Source organism: Lucilia sericata, unplaced genomic scaffold (genome assembly GCF_015586225.1).
Source record: "Lucilia sericata isolate MDLA Ls3-8-SP2 unplaced genomic scaffold, ASM1558622v1 Contig000217F_arrow, whole genome shotgun sequence".
Classification (NCBI taxonomy): Eukaryota; Metazoa; Arthropoda; class Insecta; order Diptera; family Calliphoridae; genus Lucilia; species Lucilia sericata.
Window position 1 is genome coordinate 187,514 of NW_023994245.1, and position 27,953 is coordinate 215,466.

The following is a 27,953-nucleotide window of genomic DNA, read 5'->3' on the forward strand; positions in this document are numbered from 1 at the left end:
TCATTATAACGTTTTTTGTGTTTCTCTGTATAAATCGTTTTTGATCTTTATATATTTATATGCATAAATATGTATATATGTATGTGGTATATAAATACACAACTGAGCAGAAGTTTATTTATTTATTTATTTTTTTTTTTTTTTTTTTTGTATCGAATGAATATTAATCCGTTTAAATTAATTTGAACACATTAAGATGCAGTTATCAGTTTGTCATGTCATTGTGGTGTTAAATCGACAGACATACAAAACTTTTTCGTTTGTTTTGTTAATTTTATCTTTTTATTTAATTTCAACGTTTAACAAAACAAGTATTCGTGAAATAAATTAAACGTTTATTTCTTTGTTAAAAGAGTTACCAAGTATTTAAGATTTTAAATCAAGTTATAAGGAAAAACAAAAAAAAAAAATAAAAAAGATTTTAATGAATGAATTAATAATGTATGTATGTCTACAGATGAATTCCAATAAATAACAAACAACTACTGAGGCTATTATAATATTATATATGAAACCAGTTAAAATTTCTTAAATATCGATGCTATCGACCACAGGATTAATATTTTTACTATTTCCCTTATAAAGAGTTAGCTTAAGTCATATGAATTTTTCTATAAACGACAGTACATGTAAAGGCTTTAAAAAATAGTTAAATTATATTTTACATGTTCTGTTTAACTAATTACATGTTTAATATCTTTTAAAAACCATATAATTTATAGTAATCAATCAATTTTCATGCTTATAAGACGAAAACAGAACCCCAAACACAAACTCTTAAAGTTACACAAGCATTGTAATTTAGAATATTGTCTCGTTATTATTATTTTTTTCTACAGTCTTCTTTATTATTTTTTTTTCTTCTTAATAACTCGTGGCCATTTAAAGACCGTAAACAAAAAAATAACAACAAAATAATAACAATAATAAAGTTTCATGATATTAAAAACCACAATAACATGAACAAAAATTATGAGATACATTTATAATAGCGTTTTTATATCAATACAGTTAAAGAGAAAAGTAAAGGTACAGATGGAAAGTATATTAAGTGATTTGATACGCTCTATTTGATAAACTCACTATTATTTATACTTTGTGGAACCTTACTATGAACAGAGAAAGGTAGCTTCATTGCTCAGATCTTTCCTATTTGCAGAACACTGAATATAATCGCTTACTTTTCACTGTGGTTGTTAACTAAAACCATTCCGAAACATTCGAAAGTGAGAGTTACAAATTCCTTAATGTCAGTTTTGATCAGCATTTCCTCCGGAAAGACTGTAAGTACATTGTGACAGTCCTTTCGATCACTATATTTATTCGAACCAAAATCGATTTCCATAACCAAAACAAACGAGCTAACTCGTATAACATGATTGATTATAATCAATGGGTAGATTGATATCTTTAGGCTCTGGCTTAAATGTTTCTTAGCTCTAGTAAGAAGTTTACTTCAACAATACGAATACTTTTATTTCACACTATACCTACTCAAAATGTGTAACACTCTCATACAAATAACCCATTATATGCGTATGCATTTTAACTAATCTATCTCCACATATTATACATATATAATGATCATGTTCATTTGTCATAATTAACAGTTAAAATAAAATTCAGTTTCACTCTTCCACTTTTAATATTTATTCATATTATAACAGCGGAGAGAAAAAATTAACCTGCAACATAAATAAACGCAAATCCACAATTGATCGAATACTGGCGCCAAATAATAAAACCACAAGATGATTTGTTTTTCATTCTCAACTTTACATTTCGTCATTTTCATATTGTATTTAAAGGTAAATTAATATACACATGTAAGTATGTTCAAGTGTCTGTCCATCCATCCATCCGTCCGTCCGTCTCTCTGTCTGTAACTTAAAAGAGTTGTCAGTCACTCGATTCAATTCGAAAAGAAAAAAAAAGAAGTAACCCAACCAAATTAAACTAAACAATCATCTATGGTTGGGGAATATTAAGCAGTTCTTGGCTGGAGTGAAGCCGAAAGCCAAGATCAAAACTAAACCAAACGCAAAGCAAATGTAATGTGCCACAAGAAAACGAAACGAAAGCAAACAGTGAACCAAAAAGGTATGAGAATCCTGAGGCGTATTTTCAACAAACATACTAACAAATTGTGTTTAATATTATAAAATATTAGGTCATTAATCACTAGAGATGAATTTCAGATGAGGTTTTCAATGTTTTCATTTACAACGTATAAAAAAAAATTTACCATATTTACTTACACCTTTTCTTACAGGGAGTGTATATATGTATGTATGTGCATATGTATGTTTTATATAGCTTGTTCAAATATAAATGATGTAAAATGTAATCAAACTAATAGCGAAAGAAATTTGAGGGTTTCAAATAACTAAATAACCAGACAACATGAAAACATCATAATTTAATGTTGCTTGCATCTTTTAATAATCATTATCATTTACGAACATTATTTTAAAAAACAGTTTATTTTTATGAAATATGTAATTGCGAGGGTGAAATGTTAAGGCATTGGGATGGAAACACATTACTTGCATCTAAGATCGCAATGACGATCAGCAGCAGTGAATGTTGATCCCAACTAGTTAGATCTTTTTCTACGATTCTAGTTCAGTTCTAGTTTAGTTCTAGTTCAGTTCTAGTTCAGTTCTAGTTCAGTTCTAGTTCAGTTCTAGTTCAGTTCTAGTTCAGTTCTAGTTCAGTTCTAGTTTAGTTCAGTTCTAGTTCAGTTCTAGTTCAGTTCTAGTTCAGTTCTAGTTCAGTTCTAGTTCAGTTCTAGTTCAGTTCTAGTTCAGTTCTAGTTCAGTTCTAGTTCAGTTCTAGTTCAGTTCTAGTTCAGTTCTAGTTCAGTTCTAGTTCAGTTCTAGTTCTAGTTCAGTTCTAGTTTAGTTCTAGTTCAGTTCTAGTTCAGTTCTAGTTCAGTTCTAGTTCAGTTCTAGTTCAGTTCTAATGAATATAAGGTAATCATTTACAGTTTACCTCTCTTCTACAACTGTCACCTCTTTAAAATATGCAAAATCTATATAAACTTGTTTGAATTTAAAAATATGATCGATCATTAGATCATTAAGCGACTTTAACAAACTATGTTAGAAAGAATGTAAATGCGAACACTCTAAAATCGCCATTAGCAGACTTTATGGCAACCAATCTGGATAATTTATTATTAATTTATAGAAATTATATAAATAGCAGTTATGTTTATAAATAGCATTCGGCAAATACAAAAGATCAAATTAAAATTTTTGAAAGATACCTAATGAAAATTATAATAAAATCATTTTAAGTTGTATATAAAGATTTTTTTACAACCCCAGTAACCATAACCATTTCACAATTGGGGACATAATAAAAAAAAAAAACAAATCTATAGTTTATGCTTAATTAATATTAAAACCCATTAAATTTATAACCTAAATAAATTCAAAGCTATTAAACTAATTTAAAATGAATCAATAATAAAACTATTTATGTCTAATCAAGGTATAAAGAATATTAATGAATATTTAAAATATATGTATATGTATGTATGTACAATGTATGTATTAAAATTAAATTGCAAACTGGATTCAATAGTCGTAAATATGAAGAAAATTATCAATTCATACTCGTAAACTCATACCAAGAAAAATGTTTTTTGTTCATAAACTGTTCTTTTATTTCTCTCGTTTAAACATTTAACCAAATTATGCAGCAGTTAAAAGTAACATAATAACAAAAACAAAATTATTAAAAAATATACTTACATACATAAGAAAGAGTACGATGATAAACACCTAAATTAACTCATCATTCGCGTCATGATCACCATCATCATCAAACATCGTCTACAGCTCAAAACTGCAGTGGCAGGTATCATCAGTTAAGAGAAATTTAAAACAGAAAAACAAAAAATAATTTTTCTCAATAGGGTGTGATAAAAATTTGTATTGATTAGAATTCAGACTTAATAACGGGCTTTTTCAGGATCGCATTGACCATACATTTTAATAGAAATGTTTAAATAATTATCAAATGAAGCATTTTTTAGAGATAAATAGATAGAGAGTTTTCTTCAAAAAATAAATAAATAATATGCTCTTAAGCCGAAAGAAAATCTTAAGAAACGTATATTTTGCAAACCCTGTAAGTATTATAATAAATCTCCTTATTTTGGCCTCGTTATTATATTTGTTGTTATCACATTGTTTGCTTTTGAAGCGTTTATTATTAACAAAATTAGTTGGTTAAAGAAAAACCTGTACAATCATATGAGAATCCTGTTCTCTTTTTCTTTCCAGCTCGCCATTAATATTGATTCTCATTCTTTGGTTTTCGTTACAAATATCCATATCTTTTGAATATGTGTGAACAATTTATTTTCATTTTTTTCCGCAAAAAGAAAGATGTTTCTTCCATGTCCAACCATTTTTAAAGGCAAATGTCAGTACCTTGACATATTAACAAACAATTTATATGCAAATGAGTTAGTTGGGCACTTAACGAAGACAAAAACGAAGAAAATATTTTACAAAAGCTCAATAAATGAGCAGCCGGAACAAAAACAACAACAACAAACAGTCCAACTGATCGATGTGAAGAATTTGGGAAAAGAAGTTAATAAATGACTGGATGTCGGGAAAGAATAATATGTGTAATATGTATGGAACATGTATAGATAATGATAATTAAATCATCAAAAGTTGTTGTTGTTAACGTGCCATTTAAATTTTGAAATATTTTGCATGTATAAACCCAATAACGTTTAATGTGTAGTTGGTAGGAGGCATGTAATTTTTACTCTAAATACCTTCTTTAGTGTATTTTTATGCAGGGAAATTGGTTTCAGAATATCTAAAGTGTTAAATTTTTTTATTAAGTAAGTACTTAAAAGGGTTGCTTAGATTCAGAGCTGAAATTTGATGTTATTGTAAATAAGGTTTTTTTAATACCACCTTTGACTAACGAATAATTCCAGACACATTTTGTTTTTTGCTTAGCTTTGGGTTAATACCATTTTGAGTTAATACCATTGGTCCATAGTTTTTTGAAACTACATATGGACAATTTCGTGTCAATGGAGCACCAAGGTTAGTGCTATTGGATAGTTTCGCCATTTATAGGCTGAAATTGTACCGAGACTACTTCAGCTGTATGTCCAATTAGCGTGCTGCGACACAAATATTCAGCTCTATGGGTCAAGAACTGCCGGAGTTAGAGGGTTAAACATTTTGATCATAAAAGGTTTTTTGCAAATGAGTGTTACTTTTTATCTATTGGTCCTATCAAAAATTGTCCAGTGCTTAGTGTAACACGATTGATAAAATCAAATTTTCTCTTGAGTTTTTATTTCTACATGTTTTACTGAAATTTGTAGTACATACACTAAGACCTGATTCACACTGGCAAACTTTTGATTTTTGTGTGGGAGAGATAGAGAAAGAAATATAACGATCTCTTTCTGTCACACACAAAAAGTTTCTCAACAAAAGTTTGCCAGTGTAAACCAGGTCTAAGCTTCGAAAAAGCTTTTTTGTTTTGTTTTTATGATATTTCCAAAATATTTGAAGTCTATCTACATATATCGATGATCGCTCGTCAGCTCGAGCCAATTTTTCTAGATTTCCCATAAAAATGAAAATTTTTAATTGATTGAGAAAATATAGGTTGAAAAAAAATGCAACCACCAACACTTTTTTACTAAAACTATTACATATTCTTTCTATTATAATCTCCTAAAAATTATTGTAAAAAATTAGTGTTATTTTTTATTTTGTAGCGCCCGAAAATTGATTTTGTTTGTTTGTTGTATTTTTATTTTCTTACGTTATTTTTATTTTCTAATCCATCCTGTTTTAATAAATAAACAGGTGCTTTATTTAGCGACTTTTTAAATTAACTGCTGGTAAATTAAAATTTTTGGATTTTTACGATATTTGAAAATTTACGATATTTGAAAAATTTACGATATTTGAAAAATTAACAATATTTGAAAATTTACGATATTTGAAAATTACTGATATTTGAAAATTACGATATTCAAAATTTACGATATTTAGAAAATTTACGATATTTGAAAATTTACGATATTTGAAAAATTTACGATATTTGAAAAATTTACGATATTTGAATAATTTACGATATTTGAAAAATTTACGATATTTGGAAATTTACAAATTTAAAAAATAAAACGATATTGTAAAAATTTACGATATTTGAAAATTTACGATATTTGAAAATTACCGATATTTGAAAATTAAAATATTTAAAATTTACGATATTTTGAAAATTTACGATATTTGAAAATTTTCGATATTTGAAAAATGTACGATAATTTACGGTATTTGAAAAATTTATGATATTTGGTCATACGATATTTGAAAATTTACGATATTTAGAAAATTTACGATATTTGAAAATTTACGATATTTAAAAAAATTGCGATATTTGGAAATTTACGATATTTTGAAAATATACGATATTTTGAAATTTACGATATTCCAAAAATTACGATTTTTTCTCCATTTGTTGCATCAAAAAATAAAGAAATATGGGGTGGGGGTGCGCTTGGTTTTTGTTTGTTTGTTGTGTGTGTGTTTTTTTACTACCAACCCACTCTGTGGCGTTTTGTGCTCTCTCTGAGCCACCTTGTTGTTTGTTTTCTCACCACGTTAAAAAACTCAGCGTGCTTTTAGGATTGCATTGTGGGGAATTTTTTTTTCACCACGATTTGTATCGTCACTAACTAACTAATCGGCGAAATATCACCACTAAAGTTTGCTCTTTTTCATCTAGTGATGATATTTTTTATAGGGTTTTCTTATTTTTTAAATTGACATTTTTGAAAATCGAAGAATCGACTTTTTGTTGGAAAAAGTCGAAAGTCGAGAAAAAAAGTCTATAATGCAATTATCAATTAATTATTGATTATTTTAGAAGTTTGTAAATAAGTTGGTCAAATATCTGAAATTAAATATATTATTAATGATCTGGAGGAATTCTTTCTTTGTATTTCTCTGTCGACAAAATTAGGCTAATTTGACCTACCTCCTACACCTATAAAGGAAATTTTTTGTAGAGTTTATCAACAAATCCTCGTTTTCAATCCTCGATAAAAGTCAGTTGTTCAAAAGTTGTCTTATAAGAAACCCGCTAATAGGATATTTTTAATACTAAAATCCTAAATCTGGCAACTCTTTACATACCAGCTGTCAGGACAGGACAAGGATGGAAAAGTCTGTACTATTGAATTTTTTGAGATCAAAGGGCACCACAGTCACAAAGTACACAGAGGTGTCACTTTTGACATTTAAAAAAGTATAAAATTAGCTCTTATTTGATTTTGAAATTGTTTGGTGAGAAGAGATTAAATCCAGCTAAAACATCATTGATATCGGTTTGTGCGACAGATAAGGAAATAGTCCTACACTCTAATATTCATACATATGTATGTATGTAGGACTAATCAAAAGACTATAACAGTAGACTATTCATAGTCTAGTTCTATACATTATTCGTAGACTAATCAAGTAGTCTATAGTCTAGCCAATAAATATAAAATATAATTCTTTGACCCATGTCTTATTTAGTACGTACTTTTAAGAACATACTTTATTGGTAGAAATTAGTTTTATTACAAAGTTTCAATTTTCCATGTCTGGCACATGAGGTAAGTTTGCAAAAAGTAAATAAGCTACTTGTTTGTTGTATCGATTATTAACCAAAAATTATATTTTTGAAAAAACTTAACAAATTAAAATTTTAGAAGTGTTTTTGTTAAAATGGTAAGTAAAACTATAATATGTAAAAATAATTATAATTTACAAAGCAATTAACTATATTATAATTGAACTTAAATTACTGGTTTTAAGGACATGAATGAAATTGTCTTTTGAAGGTCAAAGTGACATAGAGTTTGTGTGAAAGTTAAAAATGTAGGAGAAATCATTTTCTATTTTTTACTTTCTTTCCATGTTAAAGCAAAGTGAGCAATGGTACAGGTTGCAATATACAAGATAGTTTAATGAAATTACGTAAGATTTTTGGGCCCAAGGAAATTAGTTAATTATCGACCCATTGCCTCACTTTGCCCGCATACAACTGAACCCCTTCAATGTACTTTCTTGTTTCTATTTATTCCGCTTGCAATTGTGAGACATAACAATAGATAAATTGGGACGTAGAGCCAGTAGTCCGAAATGAGAATTTGTGTAAGTAGAAACTATTCTCAGCCATGACGAGCCCTTTACCAAATTTGATGTATTTAAAATAAATTGAAACTAAAGTTCGGAAATTATGGGTGAGAGAAACCCATAAGGCCTCTTGGAAAACCACAAAGATCCTATGGGGTGATCCTAACGAGAGCAGGACGAGAAGCCTCCTTAAAATGAACAAGTCTGAGGTTAGCATGATGGTACGTATACTGAGTGGACACACAGGATTACGGGCACACCTATACAAAATTGGACGTGTGGATTCAGACGAATGTAGAGAGGACAGTGAAACTCTGGAGCACTTTCTTTGCCATTGTCAGGCTTTCACCGAAATTAAATCCAAATATCTTGGAAGTGATATTATTCCGGATGTAATATCCCTCACGAACACTGATAAGAAAATTCTTAGGAATTACGTCCAGGAAACTGAGTTTCTGAACATCTGACGATAATACATTTAGTTTTTGTTTTTACCAACAAACATTTTCCATGAAAAGGAGCGCACAACAGGCCCGATAGTTTTTGATTTGATGTAGATACATTTGATGTAGATACATCAACCTATCCTAAAGTTCGGAATGATGATTCGTACAATTTTAGACTGATATTCTCGAATTTCAGCAAATTGTATTTCTGTTTCTTTTTATCAACAATATTTTTACTCGCATAGATATGAACCTCCAATGTACTTTTGGGTCTGAAATTTAATTTCAGAATGAACTCGATAATAACATAAGATTATTTTCGGAAGATGACCTACCTTACAAGGGCTTTATGAACTGAAATTTGGGTTCGATTGAAGTGTTTATTCATTGCGATATTTCTAGTTATAAATAAGCAAGTTCAAGGTTTATTGAAATGTTTAAAGTATTAATTCCTTCAAATTTCTATTTCAAAGTTCTTCTAATGTACGAATTATAAATATACATATACAAGCAAATTCTGTCCCACTATATTTGCCAAAATAATTAGAAGGTACATATGTATAAATGTATTTAGTCTGTCTGTCTGTTTGTCTTTAGTATGTAAAATTAGAAAAAATCCAATTTTACAAGCATTGTATTAAAATAGGTCATGAAAGTCTAATAAGTCTAAGAGGTGTCGAATGCGTTTCTTTACTGGCTGCATACTTGTAGTACGTGTGCATAAATAAATGGGTTTTTAATTTCCAATTTGAATTTTATATTTGCATATAAAGTCTCTCTATAAACTCAAGTAGCCGGCATATAGACATACGAATTTGTGTGTTTTTCTTATTTTTATCGAAAAAACGTGAGATTTTAAACTTTGGACCCCAGAATTTATTTAGTTTGTTTTCTTTTTCATTTTACTCATATTTAATATAACCAGCTTTGTGGATGACTAAATTTTGATAGCCACCAGCCAGTCAACAGTTGTTTATTATGTCCACAATATTATTGTTATTATTTTTTTATTAGTATAATTTACAATAATAAAAGTGTTTTTGTCTAAGTATGCATTAGTGGACAAATATTTATTTAAAGTTGTGATTATTCGAATAATTGAATCATATGTTTTAACAGATTAATCTTTAATTGTAAAGAAAAAAATATAAATTGGTGAATAGTAAAATAAATTAAGGAATCTGTTTAAATTTTGGCCCAAAATAGTTATGTACATTCTTTAATTAAAAAGGATAAACTGAAATTATTAAATTCAACTTTAAAAATCTAAATTTAATCTTAATAACCGATTATTTCGCCCACCATTTGATAATTATAGAACGAATAATTGCCAACACTGAAAGTGATTATAAAATAATTTGGTTTATTATTGTGTATTTGTTTCTCAGACCTGTTGAGCTATATTTGATAAGAATGAAATTCAACAATAAAGAAAGCGTTTCAATATACAGACACGAAAGCCCAACGTGACTGTGAGTTGAAAGGATATACATTTGTATTAGAAAGATTGAGAGATGTCTGCAATTTCAAAATTTTATTTTTACAACTTTTGTGTTCGGTTAAAGGTTAGAATTATTTAATTAAATTTAAAATAATGATTGATGCATAAATACTTATAAATAGATTGTTGATTTTTTGTTTTTTTGCGAAATGAGAAATCTTGTTGTTTTGAATTTGAAGACAATAACAATTTAATAAAATTTCAGTTTTTCTCTGATTGAATGATGAAATGGAACTTTTTCAATAAAAAAAAATTTCGGTGAAAATAGATTTTTTCGTTGAAAGAACTACATATTTTTGGTAAATAGCCTTTAATAAGCTTTCGGAGAGTATCTTCTATCTGAGGATGACAAGAATGATTATCTCTCAAGTTTTAATATCGAAGTTAACACAAAACTATTTGCATTGAATTTCCGCTGATTTACCTTTAAATCTTTTTATCTCTCCCCGAAATAAAATACTTTTAAGAACTTTGAATCCACTTTGAAAGTCCAAACAATTAAAATATACATAATTTCTAATTAAAACTTTGCAGGTGTTTCCGATAGTCAAATATAATGAAATTCCATTATAAACATTAATAAATTTATTAACAGCTTATCTACAATATACTATTTAAAAAAAGAAGATACGATTTGGAAAAAAAACCCTCAATGCCAAAGTACGTAAATGCAGACAGAGACTTGTGTAAATAAAATACACCTATAAAAACCTTAAACTTGACAGATAGTGTAATGAAATACAAAATATAAAAGAAAGAAATAAGTGTAAATAAATTAAACTTTTATTTATGTTTATTTATTATTTATTTATTTGTTTATATTTATAGTAGCGGGAAACGCAATCGAACTTTAATCAATTACCACCCGAACAAAATAATGGAGCAGATTAGTAGGGTAAATACAAAAGTAGTGAAGTATGGGTTTTAACGATAATAACACATTAAATTCTAGAGGAACTTAGCTTTTAGATTAGATTTTATATTGAAGATATTTCACAACTTGTTGAACATATTCAAATAATTTCCATAAATAGTACTTAAAATAAATTTTAATTGAAAACAACTTATCTAATGAAATTTCCTGCGTGTAGGCAAATTTAATATAGTTTTTTAAAAATGATTGCATGTATTTTAATGTCTGTTGTTCAAATTTTTGGAAATATACTAACGTCTTGGCAAGTGCTAAACCAAATGTCTGAAGTTTAACCATTGATAAGAAATAATTATTAAATATAGTAGCATTTTTATAGCTTTTTAGTTTTGCAAATGCGTTGTAGCGGTGAAAATAATCGAATTTTATAGCAGATTTACCAAGTTAATAATTATTTCCTAATCATTTTCATTTAATAAAACAGATTAAAAAACAAAATATTAATAACAACAACGGATATTGAGCATTTTTGCTGATAAAAATTAATGTAAACTAAAATATTAATTAATTGAAAAAAAAAAAAATTATTTTATTTCAACTGAAAACCCAATTTTTACGTTAATATGTATTTAGAGTGTTTCTTCCTATTTTGTTTTAAGACGAATATTAAGTTTGTGGATTCCGTTTTTAGTTTCCTTCACGTTAATGTAGATAATAATGATTAATGATTATGTAATGCGAGAGTTAATTTTCACAGTGATTATTTTTGAATTACTGCATATGTATGCATGTATATGTTCTAGATCCAAATAGATAGAGGGATTTAATGACGTCCGTTTTTGCGCCATATCAGGTCTATAATTTTATGTAAATACAAAAATAGAAAGTAACACAAAACACGCAAAACTAAAATCAAAACAAATATAAGAAAATAATAGAAAACATTTAAGAACGTTTAATTTGATAGTTGTAATAAAAGTTCTTACATTATCGACCAAATAATACCGTTACATATACACATTATGGGCCTTTTCGATAATAGTTTCCTGCCTCAAATAATTCTATTACCAATATTGATAAAAGTTTCTAGTCAATATTTTATAAGATTTTTGATGACATTTAACTCTCTTATGATTCTTAAATATAGTCATTATACACTCACATCTTTTCGTTACCCTATCCGCGACTATTTTTAAACAATCTTCATAACAGTTTCGACTCATATTTGCGTCGTAGCCTTTAATTAACTCAAAGTTTGACTATGAACTTTCCAAGTCAGACGAAAGGTCCTCTTTACACACAGTATATTTAACCCTTTTCAACCTTAAGTTATTGTAGGGTATTAATATATTAAAACTAATTGCAAAATTTCCTATTCTATTTTTTATACGTAAAAACCAATATTATGAAATTCATAACGTTTAATTTTAAGAAAATCATACGACTCTATCTATACCTTCTATTAAGATTCTTAGCATCAACAAAGAATGAGATCTTTACTTTAAAATACTCAAAATGTTTTTCAGAAAAATTACTTGTAACATCCCATAGTTGTCCAATTAAATCACATGCAAAATTAACATAATTAAATATAATATTCTGTCCTTTAGTTTCAACAGACATTCTGAGGGATCTAACTAAACGATCAATGAAAATACACATTAAATATTTATTATTTTGAAAACCCTATTCTGTTTTTTTTACTTAGTTTTTGAAAAGCAATATTAATTCATTCTTTAAACCCTTTGACGACAGCATAAACGTTTTTTTAGCGTATGATTCCAGGTTAAAATATAAATTATGGATTAAAGGCTAAACATTTATTTAAATCGCAAAATTTGAACTAAAAAAAGAATGAAGAAAACAGACAAAAGAATGTAAAAGAATTCATACATAAATAGAAAAAATATCTCGACATTATTTTAGACTGAGATTTCAATTCCAAGATAATCTACTTTCCTTAAATAGCAATAAATTATATTAATTTTTTTTTTCCAAATTTTTGAGAATTTTTGATTTTTTAAACAATTCTGGAAATTAAGGTTAAAATATTAAAGCTCCTAGAGTTCCAAATTATTGGACATTTACCATATCGATCAAAACTTTAGTTATGTCAGCTAAAATAAGTGTTTATTTCAATATTCATGTGTTTGAATTCTGGGGCCGAAACACTGCTAAAATGTATGATTATTTTGTTAATAGTGGTGCCCGGTCCGCAGACCCTTGATCTACATAACTCTCAAAATTTAAAATAATCGTTTCGGCGGTTTAAGTATAATTAACTCAAAATTTAATACTGCGACGCCATCTAACGGATAGTTTTAAATCTTATCAGGAGTCCTCACGTCCTCCTGAATACATATTAGAAATTTTGCTCCATTCGGAGGTGCAGTAGTTCTTAAGTTTATCGATTATGAACAAACATTACATTTATTTATAGAGATTACATTTATTTATAAAGATTTCCGCCATTACGATTCGGTATAACATCTCTTATACGACAACCCTACTCTTCAAGAGCTCATGCTAAAATATCTTGATACAAACCTCTTTAGTGATCTGGAGTCCAGATTCTGGACTGTATTAAGAATATGTCTTTAACGAATCTAATCAATTTTATAGAAGTACCGAAATGTTTCCATCTCTTTCTAACATGACCGCCCAAATTAGAGAGTAATTTAAGAGCATCACAATTAACCAAGTGGCGACAAAAGTTCGTGAGCTTTCCATATATTTTAACCTATTTGATCACGAATGTGTCAATACGGCCTCAATATATAATATATATTTTCAATGCAAAGCTCATTCGCTCACGAATTCGCCAGTTCGATTTTTAAAACTAAATACCCGTCCTTTAGTTATCTGGACTATATTAAGAGTTTGTCTTTGGCGAATCTAATCAATTTCTCTCTCTAACAAGACCGCTCAAGTTAGAGAGTAATTTAAAAGTAGCACAAGTGGCGTCTGTAAGTTCTCGAAAAATTCGCGAGCTTTCCATATATCGCAACCCATTCCATCACGAATATGTCAATACGGCGTCATTATTTTTATGTTGATTTTGCTGCCAATATACATATATATTTTCATGCAAAGCTTATTCGCTCACGAATTCGTCAGTTCGATCTTTAAAACTAAATACAGCAATCCTTAAAAAAAAAAAAATACACCCATTTAAACTACATCAGAGATAGTAATTGGTACTAATAAAAAATTTGCAATTGATTAGGTTAGAAAAAAACTTGGATTACCGACACGGCGGCGATTAAACGATTTGCATAAGAATTACGATGGCAGACGGAGTACACGATCATAAACGGAGTACACGATCATAAACGATCGATAATTTCACAAATACAAGAACCATTCAACAATAGTAATAATAATAAACGCTGGTTTTAGCAAAAAAATTTCATTCAAGAAGCCTTTAAATACCGGATACTTAAATTATATTCAAGAAGTTTATATTTTGACGGCAACGTGTTGACATCTAAATAACGCGATACACAGAGAGTAAAAAATCGTTAGAGAGTGAGAATTTCGAAAAAATCAAAGTATCTATACAGTACTTTATTATTAAACTAAACAAAAAGAAATGTGAGTGTGTTTTTTTAGCAACAAAAAAGAAAAGAGAGTATACATATTTAGCTTAATGTTCGCACATTTTATTAAGTATTTTCTATGTGTTGTAGTTTTTGTTATGTTGGTAAATCAAATTTATAACAAAAAAGTATACGAATAACAACAATAAAGGAAAAATACTAAAAAGAAAATACATACATATATTTTTGTTAATGTACTCTCGTACGTATTCGTAACCAACTGCCTGCCTGCCTGCCACATTGAAATGTTCAGATACAAAAGTTTAGTTGTTTTTATCTAGTGAAACGTTTTAGTTTAGAGTGTGATCATAGTAGAAGACACCACGTAGAAAATAATAAAGTAATAACCAACAACCACAAGAACAAAAGAAATCTATTGTATGAAAAAATCGTATGTGCATTTAAATAGAGATACATATTTTTTTAACATTATTTGCCAAAAAAAATAAATAAACTAATTGCGAAAAAGAAATCATTTAAAAAGACAGTTCAATAATAAAAATTAAATATACTTTTAACAATGAGAATTTTAATGTCAAAATTAACTTTATACTTAAATTAAATTTTAAAACCACAAAACCAAAAAAAAGCTTTGGTTTATTCCATTACTTGATAAAGAAAAAGTGAAAAAATATATAAAATTACGAAAACCCCCACAACTACACAACAAGTACACGTCATAATATTTTTACAAAACTTTCTTTAAAATGACATGTTTTTTTGCTTAAATTTATTAAAGTTTTATTAAGGACATAATAAAAAGGAATTTTTATGTTAATATCTTATAGAAATTCATAGTTTTCTATTTGAACCCTTAAAAATTAGCATGACGTAACAATACATTCTATTTTATATAGTTCGTTTAACTTATATGTATTCTTCTTTTTTTGGCCATTAAAACTGTACAACTGCGATTATTTAATATGTCAGTGTCACTTTTTGACATTTCTGCAATCCTTGTTTATTTTAAAAATTAAAAAATATTAAATAAAATTAATATTTATTTAAAAAACGTGTCTCTTTAAAGAGTCTTTCTTTTAAGTAAACATTTTTATGTATATAGTATCGTATGTTTTTTTTTCTTTCTTGAGTAACCAACTAGAATAAGAATAAAGCCGGCGAAATTTGCTAGTGATTGAAACCAGTTTTTTTCTAACGCCTTCTGTTTTTATAGTAAATGTATTCAAGTTGGACTTTTTCAAGCCAATTCTAATACAATGAATAATAGAGTGAAAATAACACAAATATGTATGTATATATGTTACTCGATAAACCATTTAACAGATGAAAGTTTTAAACTTAAATTGCGTGTTTAACAAAACACGCTTTACAAATATTTTTAAATCTCAAAAAAAAAAAAAAGATAAAATGTAATTTAATAATAAGATTTTTACATGACAATTTTTTTAACTTTAATCTGTATTAAAATATTGTTAAGCTTAAACGATAAAGATCAGACTAATTTCGTAATACCAGTTAAGCAAAATAACTCTCATTATAAAATATTTTTTAAATTATCTGCAATTACTGTACTATATTTCGTTTTATTGATTTAATGATATTTCCAAATTTTTTGTTTGGAATTTAAGTATTTTCGAAATTATATTCGAATTTTCAAACTTTTTAAAAAATATATAATTTTGAAAATATATTAATTTCAAATGTTTTTAAGTCAACGCAATTGTAAATCAAAATTTAATAATTATTTTAATTTTATAAAAAAAACATTTTTTATTAAAAAAAAAAAATTTAATTTAATTTTCAAAATTTCGAAATTATGTTCGAATATTAAAACTTCTTTAAAACTGTTTTCCAATTTGTAATGTTGGAATAGGCATTCCAAATGTATTTTTAAAAGATAACTTTAAAAATCTATTTTAATTTAAATTTTTTGAAATTATATTCGAATTTTCAAACTTGTTAAAAACTATAATTTTCAGAATATATTAATTTGTAATGTTGGTTAAGTCAATCCAATTGTTAATCGCAATTAAATAATTTTAATTTTATAAAAAAAAAATTTATTAAAAAAATTTAAGTTTTTAATTTTCGAAAATTTTGAAATTATGTTCGAATATTAAAACTTCTCAAAAACTGTTTTTCAATTTGTAATGTTGGAAAAGGCATTCCAAAATTATTTTTAAAAAATAAATGTCGAAATCTATATTAATTTGAACTTTTCGAAATTATATTCGAATTCCCAAACTTTTTTAAAACTGTATGATTATCGAAATATGTATATTAATTTGATTTGATATTGTTGATATATTGTTGTAAATCAAAATTAAATAACCATTTTGATTTTATTAAAAAAAAAAAAATTTTTTAACTTTCGAAATAATGTTCGAATTTCTCAAAAATGGTTTTTCTAATACGTACCTTTGGAGAACGTATTCCAAATGTATGTATTTTTAAGAAATAAAATAAAATTTTCGAAAATTTCCAACTTCTTAAAAAGTTAAAAAATTTAAATATAGAAAAATATCTGGCAACGTCAATATGTGCGGTTGAGAAAAATTCGCGGTCGTGAAGCAAAAGCAAAAAAATCTTTGAAAATATTAAATAATTTGAATTATAAAATATGATCTATGTAAAAAAGTGATTAATATTTAATTCTGAGCTTATTGAATATAAATATAAGTGTGTTTTGATAATAATCCCGAAAAACTTTAACAAAATAAATTTGACTGGAATATCTCACATTGACTTGGTGTTAAGACAAGCTAAAAAAAAAAAAAAAAAAAAAAAACATACATGATATTTTAACTACTTTAAACTACTTTAACTACTTTAAATATTACTTTTCTCATATTAATGCATATTACAATCCGCAAAAGTGAAATAAATATAAATAAATTAAAATTCAACACAACATTTAATTGACACTAAAAATTAAAACAGAATAAATCTACATGTGTTTCCATTTATGTATATGCATATACATGATATCAATAAACATGATATCAATATAACGTTTGATTTAAACACATACATATGAAGGATAAAATAAATGCAAAAAAAAAAATTACGGAGAGTAAAAGATTTTAAAAGTAACATTTAGTGGGAAGAATATTGTGGATAAAAGGAATTTGAAGAAAGAAATATTTAGTGTTGTCATCTTGATGAATAAAAAAATAAAACAAGATAAATCAAATATACAATCATTTACGCACACAAATACATTAATTACCAATATTTTTGGTGGATAGTTTACTATTAATATGTGTAAAAGTTAGAATTAAACAAGTTTCAACCCAACATCTAATTAATTTTACAAAATACAAATAAATATTTTAATTGCTTTAAAAATTATTTTTCTCATATTAATGCATATTACAATCTATATAAGTGAAATAAATATAAATAAATCAAAATTCAACACAACATTTAATGGACACCAAAAACTACAATAGAATAAATCTACATTTGTTTCCATATATGTATATACATATACATGATATCAATATAACGTTTGATTTAAACACATACATATGAAGGACAGAATAAATGTAAGAAATGATGGAGAGTAAAGATCTTAAAAGTAACATTTAGTGGGAAGAATGTTGTGGATAAAAGGAATTTGAAAGATTCATATAAGAAATATTTAGTGTTGTCAACTTCATGGATAAAAAAATAAAACAAAATAAATAAACAATACAATAATTTACGCACACAAATACATTAATTAATAATATTTTTGGTGAAAAGAAAATAATACTGCATTTTACTATTAATATGTGTAAAAGTTAAAATTAAACTAGTTTCAACCCAACATCTAATTAATAATAAAAAAAAAAAAAAAAAAAATAAATAAAAAAAAAAAAAAAACAAATCTACATTTATTCACACATACTCTAATAAATAAATAATATAAATTAATACATTCTCATAATGTCACCAAAGAATCCTGTCCAGTGTCCTATTTGCCACACGAATATAACAAAAACTAATCCTAGTATTGGATGTGGAAGTTGTGGTCTTTACTTTCATAACAAGTGTGCTGGTGTCACTGAACAATTATTAAATGCCGTTCGTAAAAATATTTCTAAATTTTTGTGTAATGATTGTAAAAAAGGCATTGGAGTTGGTGAAAATACTAACAATGACATTATCAAACGAATGGAAGAAATTAAAATTTCAATAGAAAATAAAATTGAGGATACCAAAGTAAATATTGAGCATCGAATGGATAACGGATTTTTAAACCTAGAAACTAAAGTAGTCCAGATGGTTAATGATTTTCGTAAAGAAGTCAATACTGAAATTGCTAATATTAAATCGGATGTTGCTAATTGTTACTCTTGTGTCAAAAATACAGATAAAGCGTATGAGAACAAATATCATCAACTTCAATACAAGAACAATATGTTGGAAAGACGCTTAAATCGATCGGATATTTTGATAAGTGGATTAAATTGTACCATCGAAAAGATACGTGAAAACACAATTAAAATAGCCAAATTTGTTGGAGTGGATATTAGCCTCTCAGATATTAATCATTGCTGTTACATAAAACATAGAAAATACTTTATAGTAAAATTGAATTCCGTGCAATTACGTGACACCATCATGAAAAATTACCACAAATCAGAACCGTTATTGCTAAATAAAATCATAGGTGGAACCATTGAATCCAGAATTTATCTGAACGACAATTTGTCCCCATCGTCTGGCAAACTAAATTATCTTTGTCGCAAACTTTTGTCTGAGAAGAAAATAAAAAAATTTTATCTATTAAATATGGACAACCCTAAAGCCAAAATTCTTATGCTGGACGGAAAAAATATTTTGTTGGATAGCCAGCAGTGTGCAAACCTATTGGATGGCTGTTTGAATCTTCCTGAAGATGATAATAATTAGTAATAAGTGTAATTTAATAATATAAAATAAATTGTATTTGTTATAAATTATTGTTATCATCAGGTAATTATTATTATATTGATATTATAGTTATTGTATTGCAATTATTATATTATTTTAAAATGAAAATTATACATTTATATCATTCATACTTATATCCTTTTGTATAGTACTTAAAATTGGCATTTGATTATTTAGATATTTTTTCTCATGTGTAGTATAATCACACATGTAGTTAATAATTTCATTCTATAAAACATATGTATTTTTCTCTAGGTGTACACTAATATATTTATAATTTTTTTTTTCTAATTTTTTTAATTTTTTTTTCTCCTTCGTAATATTAGATATTTATTTTGAAATATTAATTACATATTTACTGCAAATCTTGAGAGTAATTAATCAAACTTATTAATAATACTTTTAAAGTAATAATACTATTAAAGTTATTTTATTAATAATATTCAACTCAAATTGTATTTGTATTTCTTTATTATTAATTTTATAACATATTTCATATTTATTGATTATTAATGCCTAAATTAAATACATTTTAATTAATAATTTGAAATATTGTTATATAACATATTTTTAGTTGCCCAACTGATAAATTTATAATAGAAAATTTTCAGAGGATAATAAAAATAATTTTTGTACACAATTAAATTGATATTTTTTTTTATTTTTTTATTTAAATGGAAATTACAAATACTTATTTGAACAAAACTGAACTAATAATAGAATCTGAAACACTTACCATATTAATTTAATGTTTATTAATTACTTAATTTGTTTAATATACAAATAAAAACCTTATTACTCAAAATTTATTAATAACTATAATTTAAACTAATTAGAATTAAAATTATTAACTCAGTGTAAATTGGATAAATTTACATGTATTTGATATATCTATATACAATTATGAAAATAAAAAGTAAATAATTTAGTGTACCCATTAATACATAATTAATACATATGCCAACTTAAAGTATATAATAGAAATTCAACATTATTGAAAAGGAAAAAATACATTTGAAGACAATTAATATCAATTGAATTTAAATAAATAAAACTATTTAATAAAACTTTTTTTCTTTTTAATTTGTATTTTCTCTTTTCTACATAATAAATACATACAAATGCTAATTTAAAATAATTGAATCGTATTACAAACTAAATTGAAAAACAAAATAATAAAAAATTAACTAAATTAAAAAATTAAATATTTGAGCACAATAATGATGATTTGTTATTAGTTTTTTATAAAATAAAATAAAAAATGCAATTACAATTTGTGCCTTTTTTAACAATAATGTTATCTTGTAGTTGTTACTTACTAAAACTATTTAAAATTTTTAAAACAAAATTTGAAATATGATCTCTATTTTTTTTTTTTTTTTTTTTTCAATTATTATTAAAATTTGAATATTTAATTAATTTGATATAAAAAAGAAAAAAAAAATTAAATACGAAATTTAAGTTATTTTATTGTAATATTAAATACTATTATTATTATTTATCACTAAATCATAATTATTACATTCGTAAACTTTTAATTTTTTATACTTTGAATTTTAATGAATTTTGAATGTTTTAATATTTTTAAATTTATTTTTGCTTTTTTGCGACCTTTATATTATGTTGCCTTTATATATATTAAATAAGTTAAATTTGTTTTTAATAGGGATGATTGATTTTCGTGCACACTTTAGGGTTTATGATGAATTTAGGTGAGAATTTAGGTGAAATTGCCTCTGATGGCAGTAAAATTAATGCTGTAATAAACTCTGCAAACTTTAATATTCTACACTTCAATGCACAAAGTTTGGTTCCTAGAGAAAATAGCACTAAATTTGATGAAATTCGTAACTTGATAATGGATTGCGATATTGATGCCGTTGGTATAACGGAAACATGGTATAAGGAGTTTATTTATGATTCGGCTGTGTCAATTCCTGGTTTTAAACTTTTTAGAAAGGATAGAAGTGGTTGTAGAGGCGGGGGGGTTTGCTTATACATACGGAATAATTTAAAGACTGGTAATATTTTTGATGAACAATATGATGTTAATGTTGAATCACTTTTCGTGGAGATAATTTTAGAGGACAATTCAGTAGCTTTGTTAGGTGTTATATATCTTCCTAATGGTCAATTCCTTTGTTGTGAAAGGGTCCTTGAAAATTTCTCTTCTAGGTATAATAATATAATTTTGATGGGCGATTTTAATATAAACCTTTTTATTAATGGTGCTATTGTTCGCGAAATTTGCGAGCGACTGTCGTTATATATAGTTCACAATTCTTTACCCACACATTATTCTCCTCAACAATTATCTACATCACTTATAGATTTTTATCTAGTCTCTGACATAGAATTAGTTAGTAGTAAACATCAATTTCAAATACCTGCTCTAAATTCCTATCATGCGGCAATATTTATAACATATAATATTTCTCAGTTTAAAAATCCGGATATATACCTTTGTAGGGATTATTCAAATCTTAGCTACGACCAATGTTTACTTCAATTAGAATCTATGAATTTTTCTGGCGTCTATGATAGTTTGAATGTTGACGAGAGTGTAGAATGTTTTAATTCCAATTTAAATCGTTTGTTTGAGGATAATGTACCAAATCGTAGAGTAGTTAAAAGCGTTGTACATAATTGGATGAATGAAGAGTGTATTTGTAGTGCTAAGCGTATTAGAGATCTGACATATCGTGCCTACAGGGAAAATAGGTCTGATAGGAATTTTGAAGCTTATCGCAGAGCTAGAAACAGATTAAAAACCATCATAAGAGGTGTTCGCAGGAAGTACTGTTTAAGATTTTTTTCTACATGTGATCAGAAACAGTTATGGTGCAAGATTAAATCTATAGGAATTGTGAAATCACCAGGAAATGAACGGTTTCCTATTTCACTGAACGAGTTTAATGAATTTTCCCGTATGGCTGGAACTGCTGATGGTGGTCTTGACCATTTACCTTCCTCTGAAGGATTTACTTTTGCAAATGTTACGGAAACTGATGTTTTAAATGCAGTTTTAAGTATCAAATCTCAAGCGGTAGGTGCTGATCAAATTCATATTAAATTTCTTAAATTCATAATACTGCCTATTTTAAAACATTTAACATTTATTATTAACAGGGTGTTGACAACATCGGTAGTTCCTAAAATTTGGAAGGTTGGTAGGATTGTACCGATTCCTAAAGTTAAGATTCCTAGGAATTGTTCGGACTATCGTCCTATCAGTATTTTGTCAGTCTGTTCAAAAGTTTTGGAACTAATTATTAGGGAACAAATGTTACATCATCTAAATAGTTGTAGTTTGATTCATCCACATCAATCAGGTTTTAGGAAAGGATTTAGTACTACTGGCACACTTCTGGAAATCACGGAAACTATTAGGGAAAACTTCGACAAGGATTTGGTTAGTATTTTAATTTTTTTGGATTATTGTAAGGCATTCGACTCGATTAATCATTCATTGTTGATCCATAAGCTCTCACATACATTTGGTTATAGTTCAAGTGCCTGTAAACTCATTTACTCTTTCTTACATGGTCGCAGTCAATTTGTTCAAATAGAACGTGAAGTTTCTAGTAGGATTCCAATTTACCGTGGTGTGCCACAAGGGTCAATGTTAGGGCCATTATTATTTTTGTTATATATAAATGACATTTATCATGAATTAAATTTCTTGAAATGTTATACCTATGCTGATGACATACAGCTTTTATCAACGTTTGACTTATTATCTCTACAAAATTCTGAGGCGCATATTAATTCTGAACTTGATCTTTTAGTTGATTGGTCAAAACGTAACTTCTTACAACTAAATGCCATGAAATGCAAGGTAATGGTATTTTCTAAACAATCTATTTCTTTAAACATTATTCTGAATAACGAAGTATTAGAAATTGTTCCTCATTATAAAACACTTGGTATTATTTTGGATGATAAGCTAACATTTAGTTTTCATATAAATTCAGTAATTTCACGAATATCTTGGACATTGAGAAAGTTATATAATATTGGTTTTTACTTGCCCTCTTCAATAAAACGTCGTGTTGCTTTATCATTGTGTTTACCGTTATTAATTTATGGTATTGAAGTTTACTCATGTACCTCAAACTCCAACATTGACAGATTAAAAAGATCCTTTAATAGTGTAGTACGTTATATTTATGGACTTCGGATTAGTGATCATGTTTCTCAATATTACGTTGATTTACTTGGTTGTAGTTTCTTTCGATATGTTCAGTTGAGAAAAATGATTTTCTTTTTTAAAACTATAAAATATGGTAAACCTGACTATTTGCAGAATAAATTTAACTTTGCTATTTCAAATAGAACACATTCTTTAATATGTCCAGCACATGTTTCATTATTTATGACGAGATCATTTCGAGTTAACATAGCGCGCTTATGGAATACTGTTATTCCTTACCAGGAACGTAAATTCTCACATTCATTATATGCATTTAAAAATATTTTTTTGTCGAATTCATAACTAACCCTGAGCCTATTTTTAATGATATTCCACTATGTAAATGTATATTGTACAGCCATTTCCCCTAAGTTTTTATAAAATATTTAATTGGTATAACTCATTTGTTGCAAAAAATCTTTTATATAACCTTATTGCATTTCGCTCCTATTATGTTTTACTGTCATTTTTAGGCTAATAATATTATCTTTATTTTCACCAATTTATAGAATCCTAATCAGTGTGTGCAAAACTTCAAGTCTAACTATTAAAAATAAGAAAATTATAATTAAAAAAAATTATAAATATATGTTATATTTTCTTACTAAATAATGTACCAATAATATTTTTGTATTATAAGTATATTTAATTGTAGACTAGCCAATTAGGCCCTATCGGCTTACGGCCATTGTTTTTGAATAAATAAATAAATAAAATAAATAAATAAAATTTAAATGTTCAAAAAACATTGTTTTATTTTGTAAGTTAGAATTTTTCGAACTTAATGCTAAAGTTATTTTTCCATATTCGAAAAATAAGAAATAGTTACTGTTTCCTCAGAAAAACAAATTAGAAAAGATATCGAAAGACCTTCTTAAATTCAATATACATTTCAAAATCAATTCCGACAATGATTGGATTTTATGACAACCCCGATTAACTAGGTATAGAACTATAAGTATCTGTGATAACACAAAAATGAGTATTTGTTGTCATTTATCATTAATCGAATATTTCTAAAATGTTTTTTTTCATAAAAAAGTTTCTAATAATTTCTCCGGTATATTCCCGACAAATACCGGGTAGAATACCATTTATAAACATTTGCTTGCTCTCTAGTAAATCGACACTACAATAATTTTAAACTTTTTTATTTATTATTTCTATATAATCAATACTGCATGGTAAAGGAATTTTTCTTATAAATTCAATATTTTCAGTGAAATGTAATGCGAACATCAGTTTTTAAGTATTATTTGCGTCTAATATTTATTTATTATTTTATACATACATTTGATTTAGCTAATCAGTAAATTCATATATGTATGTTTGTATGTTTTGTTCGAATTAATGTATAAATTAGCTTAATAAATAAATATATATATTAATGTATACAAACAAACATACAGATATGCATAAATAAATAAATAAATAAAAAAATAAATACTGTGCACATGCCTATGGTGTGGTTAGCAACGTTTCGTCCGTCTAATAGTAGAAGCTGACCGACCCATCAGTACAACAGTCAAGTGCGAATTTTAAGTGACAAGAAAAAAATATTATTTTTTTCCTTAATTAAATAAAGGCGTGATTTGAGCATATTCATTTAAATAATTCTATAAGAAAGTTTAGCATATTAGTTTTAATCTCATGAATAGATTTGATGATTTGTATTTTGCTTTCTCAGAAAATTGATAAAAGTCTATGTTTATAAAATTATTATTTTGAGCTATTAATTTCAGAAGTTATTAAACGCAATATTTTTAATACAAAAACACTTTTTTCATGGATCATTTTACACATTTTTGTAGAATATTTTAAGGGATAAAACCAATATTGTTACTTATTTCAAATTACGTTCTTATTTTCGAACTATTTACTATTTAAATTTAAAAAGAAGATAAGGTCGAATAATACAAAATTTAAGATTAATCTAAAAAAATAAATGCGCAATAGCCGCTAAACTTTTCCAATCTGATAATAAAATTTTCTATAACATTTTAAATCTGACATTTGACAATGTAAATTGCAAACATAATCAAATTGTTTACCATCTTTATTAAAAAAGTCACTTTTTCAAAATTATTGTTATCATTTAAATTGCATTTGAAAACTGAAAAGTTCAGAAATAAAAATCGCGCCATAACTAACAATTTGAATTAAGCCTCGCCACTATATAGAATGAGTTCAATAAACTTATGCGAGAGACACAGAGAGGAGAGTTTAGCATAATACACACAAGTGTTGTTACTAAATGTCGCTTATAGTACTTTCCACAAAGTACATGCATAACTAATAAGGCAGTGTTGGAAAGGAATGAATTTATTATTTTAAATATAATTGTTTAAAAATAAAACACCACCAAAGAATTAATTCTTTATTATAACTTGTATTTAGTAGTTGACTTTTATTTGCCTTCTTTTTTATTTATTTGAAAATTATCATCATTTTGAAATAAATTTGTTTTCACACTTTTTTATAATAAAATTGATTTTAATCTCATTAATTTCCTTTTGTTTACAGTTAATAAGTAGTCAATATGCCGCCACGTTCGACTACAGTTTCTAATAACGATGAGCACTTGGAGGCCACCGCCACCACTGAATTGGGTGCCTCCAAACAGACTGGTGTACTTTTCGAAGCTGATGCCGATACCGTCGATGGTGCTTTGGCCGTCGATATTACCCAATTCAAGAAGGCCGAAAAGCGTAAATTGAAATTGGTTTGGCGCAACATTATTTTGTTTGGCTATTTGCATTTGGCTGCCTTGTATGGTGGTTATTTGTTCTTTGCCAAAGCCAAGTGGGCCACAGTATTCTTCTGTAAGATTTCTTTATATTACTAAGCAAGAAAAAGAAAACTAATATTTCTTCCTATTTCCTCTAGCCATCTTCTTGTATTCCATTGGTGTTTTGGGTATTACTGCCGGAGCTCATCGTTTGTGGGCCCATCGTTCCTACAAAGCTAAATGGCCTTTGCGTTTGATTTTGATTGTCTTCAATACCGTTGCCTTCCAAGATGCCGCCTACCATTGGGCTCGTGATCATCGTGTCCATCACAAGTTCTCTGAAACCGATGCTGATCCTCATAATGCCACCCGTGGTTTCTTCTTCTCACATGTTGGCTGGTTGTTGTGCAAGAAACATCCCGATGTTGTTGCCAAGGGCAAGAGTCTTGATTTATCCGACTTGAGAGCCGATCCCATCCTAATGTTCCAAAAGAAGTAGGTTTTATTTAGCACTTTTAAAATCGTAATTGGTTTTCATATTTATGTTTAATTTTTTTTTTTCTAGACATTACATGACTTTGATGCCTTTGGCCTGTTTCATTTTGCCCACCGTTATTCCCATGTATTTATGGAATGAATCATTTTTAAACGCTTGGTTTGTAGCCACCATGTTCCGTTGGTGCTTCTTGCTTAATGTCACCTGGTGTGTAAACAGTGCTGCTCACAAATTCGGTGGCCGTCCCTATGACAAGTAAGTTAAAATTCTCTTCCCCTTTCCTCCAGCTTATAACTTATACATTTTTGCTTTAAAAGAAACATTAACCCCTCTCAAAATGCTGCCGTTGCTGCTTTCGCCTTCGGTGAGGGCTGGCACAACTACCATCATGTCTTCCCCTGGGATTACAAGACCGCCGAATGGGGCAACTACTCCATGAACTTGACCACCGCTTTCATTGATTTCTTTGCCAAAATCGGCTGGGCTTATGATTTGAAATCCGTTGCTCCCGAAACCATTGAAAAGCGTGTAAAACGTACCGGTGATGGCACCCATGAACTTTGGGGTTATGGCGATAAGGACATTACCGCCGAAGACAAAGAATCCATCATTACACTTAACAAAAAAACTGAATAATTTGTAAATGTAAAACAAGAAGGGTTTTTGAAAACTTAAATCCGGAATAATCAATAATAAAATCAATCTTAAATTGCATGCAAAACAAATTTGTAAAACAAGAAAAACAAACTAATTTTGAGGTCTTTGCAAAAAAAACTATTAAAATATAATTTTAATTTTAAAATAATATTGTATTTATTAATATTTAGTATTTCTTTTATTTAATAAGGTGTATTTTTATAAAGAAAACATAAAAAACCTCAAGATTAAATTAAACTGAGTAAGAAAATGTGATTTATGTAGATGTAATAAACAAACAAAAATTATTTTATAAACAAAATGAAAAGTTTCATTTTATTTTTGGTGCTTTTCAACACAAAAACATGTGTCCATTTAATCTTATCAAAATATGCAATCGTAAAACACTTATCTATG

General features: G+C 27.0%; 1 protein-coding gene across 5 annotated transcripts; it reads left to right on the forward strand.

Moving 5' to 3' along the window:
- Positions 1–7,650: 7,650 nt before the first annotated feature.
- LOC119602268 (acyl-CoA Delta(11) desaturase-like) lies at positions 7,651–27,858 on the forward strand. 5 transcript variants are annotated; one of them, XM_037953695.1, is made up of 5 exons: positions 7,651–7,778; positions 26,200–26,498; positions 26,563–26,899; positions 26,970–27,155; positions 27,218–27,858. In XM_037953695.1, exons 2-5 carry the CDS (start codon positions 26,216–26,218, stop codon positions 27,534–27,536), a joined length of 1,125 nt encoding a protein of 374 aa, XP_037809623.1. In that variant the 5' UTR covers positions 7,651–7,778; positions 26,200–26,215; the 3' UTR covers positions 27,537–27,858. The 5 variants fall into 5 exon arrangements, with proteins under 5 accessions (XP_037809623.1, XP_037809620.1, XP_037809622.1 ...); XM_037953692.1 differs by lacking the exon at positions 7,651–7,778 and adding an exon at positions 14,366–14,598; XM_037953694.1 differs by lacking the exon at positions 7,651–7,778 and adding an exon at positions 14,727–14,943.
- The last annotated feature ends 95 nt before the right edge of the window (positions 27,859–27,953 follow it).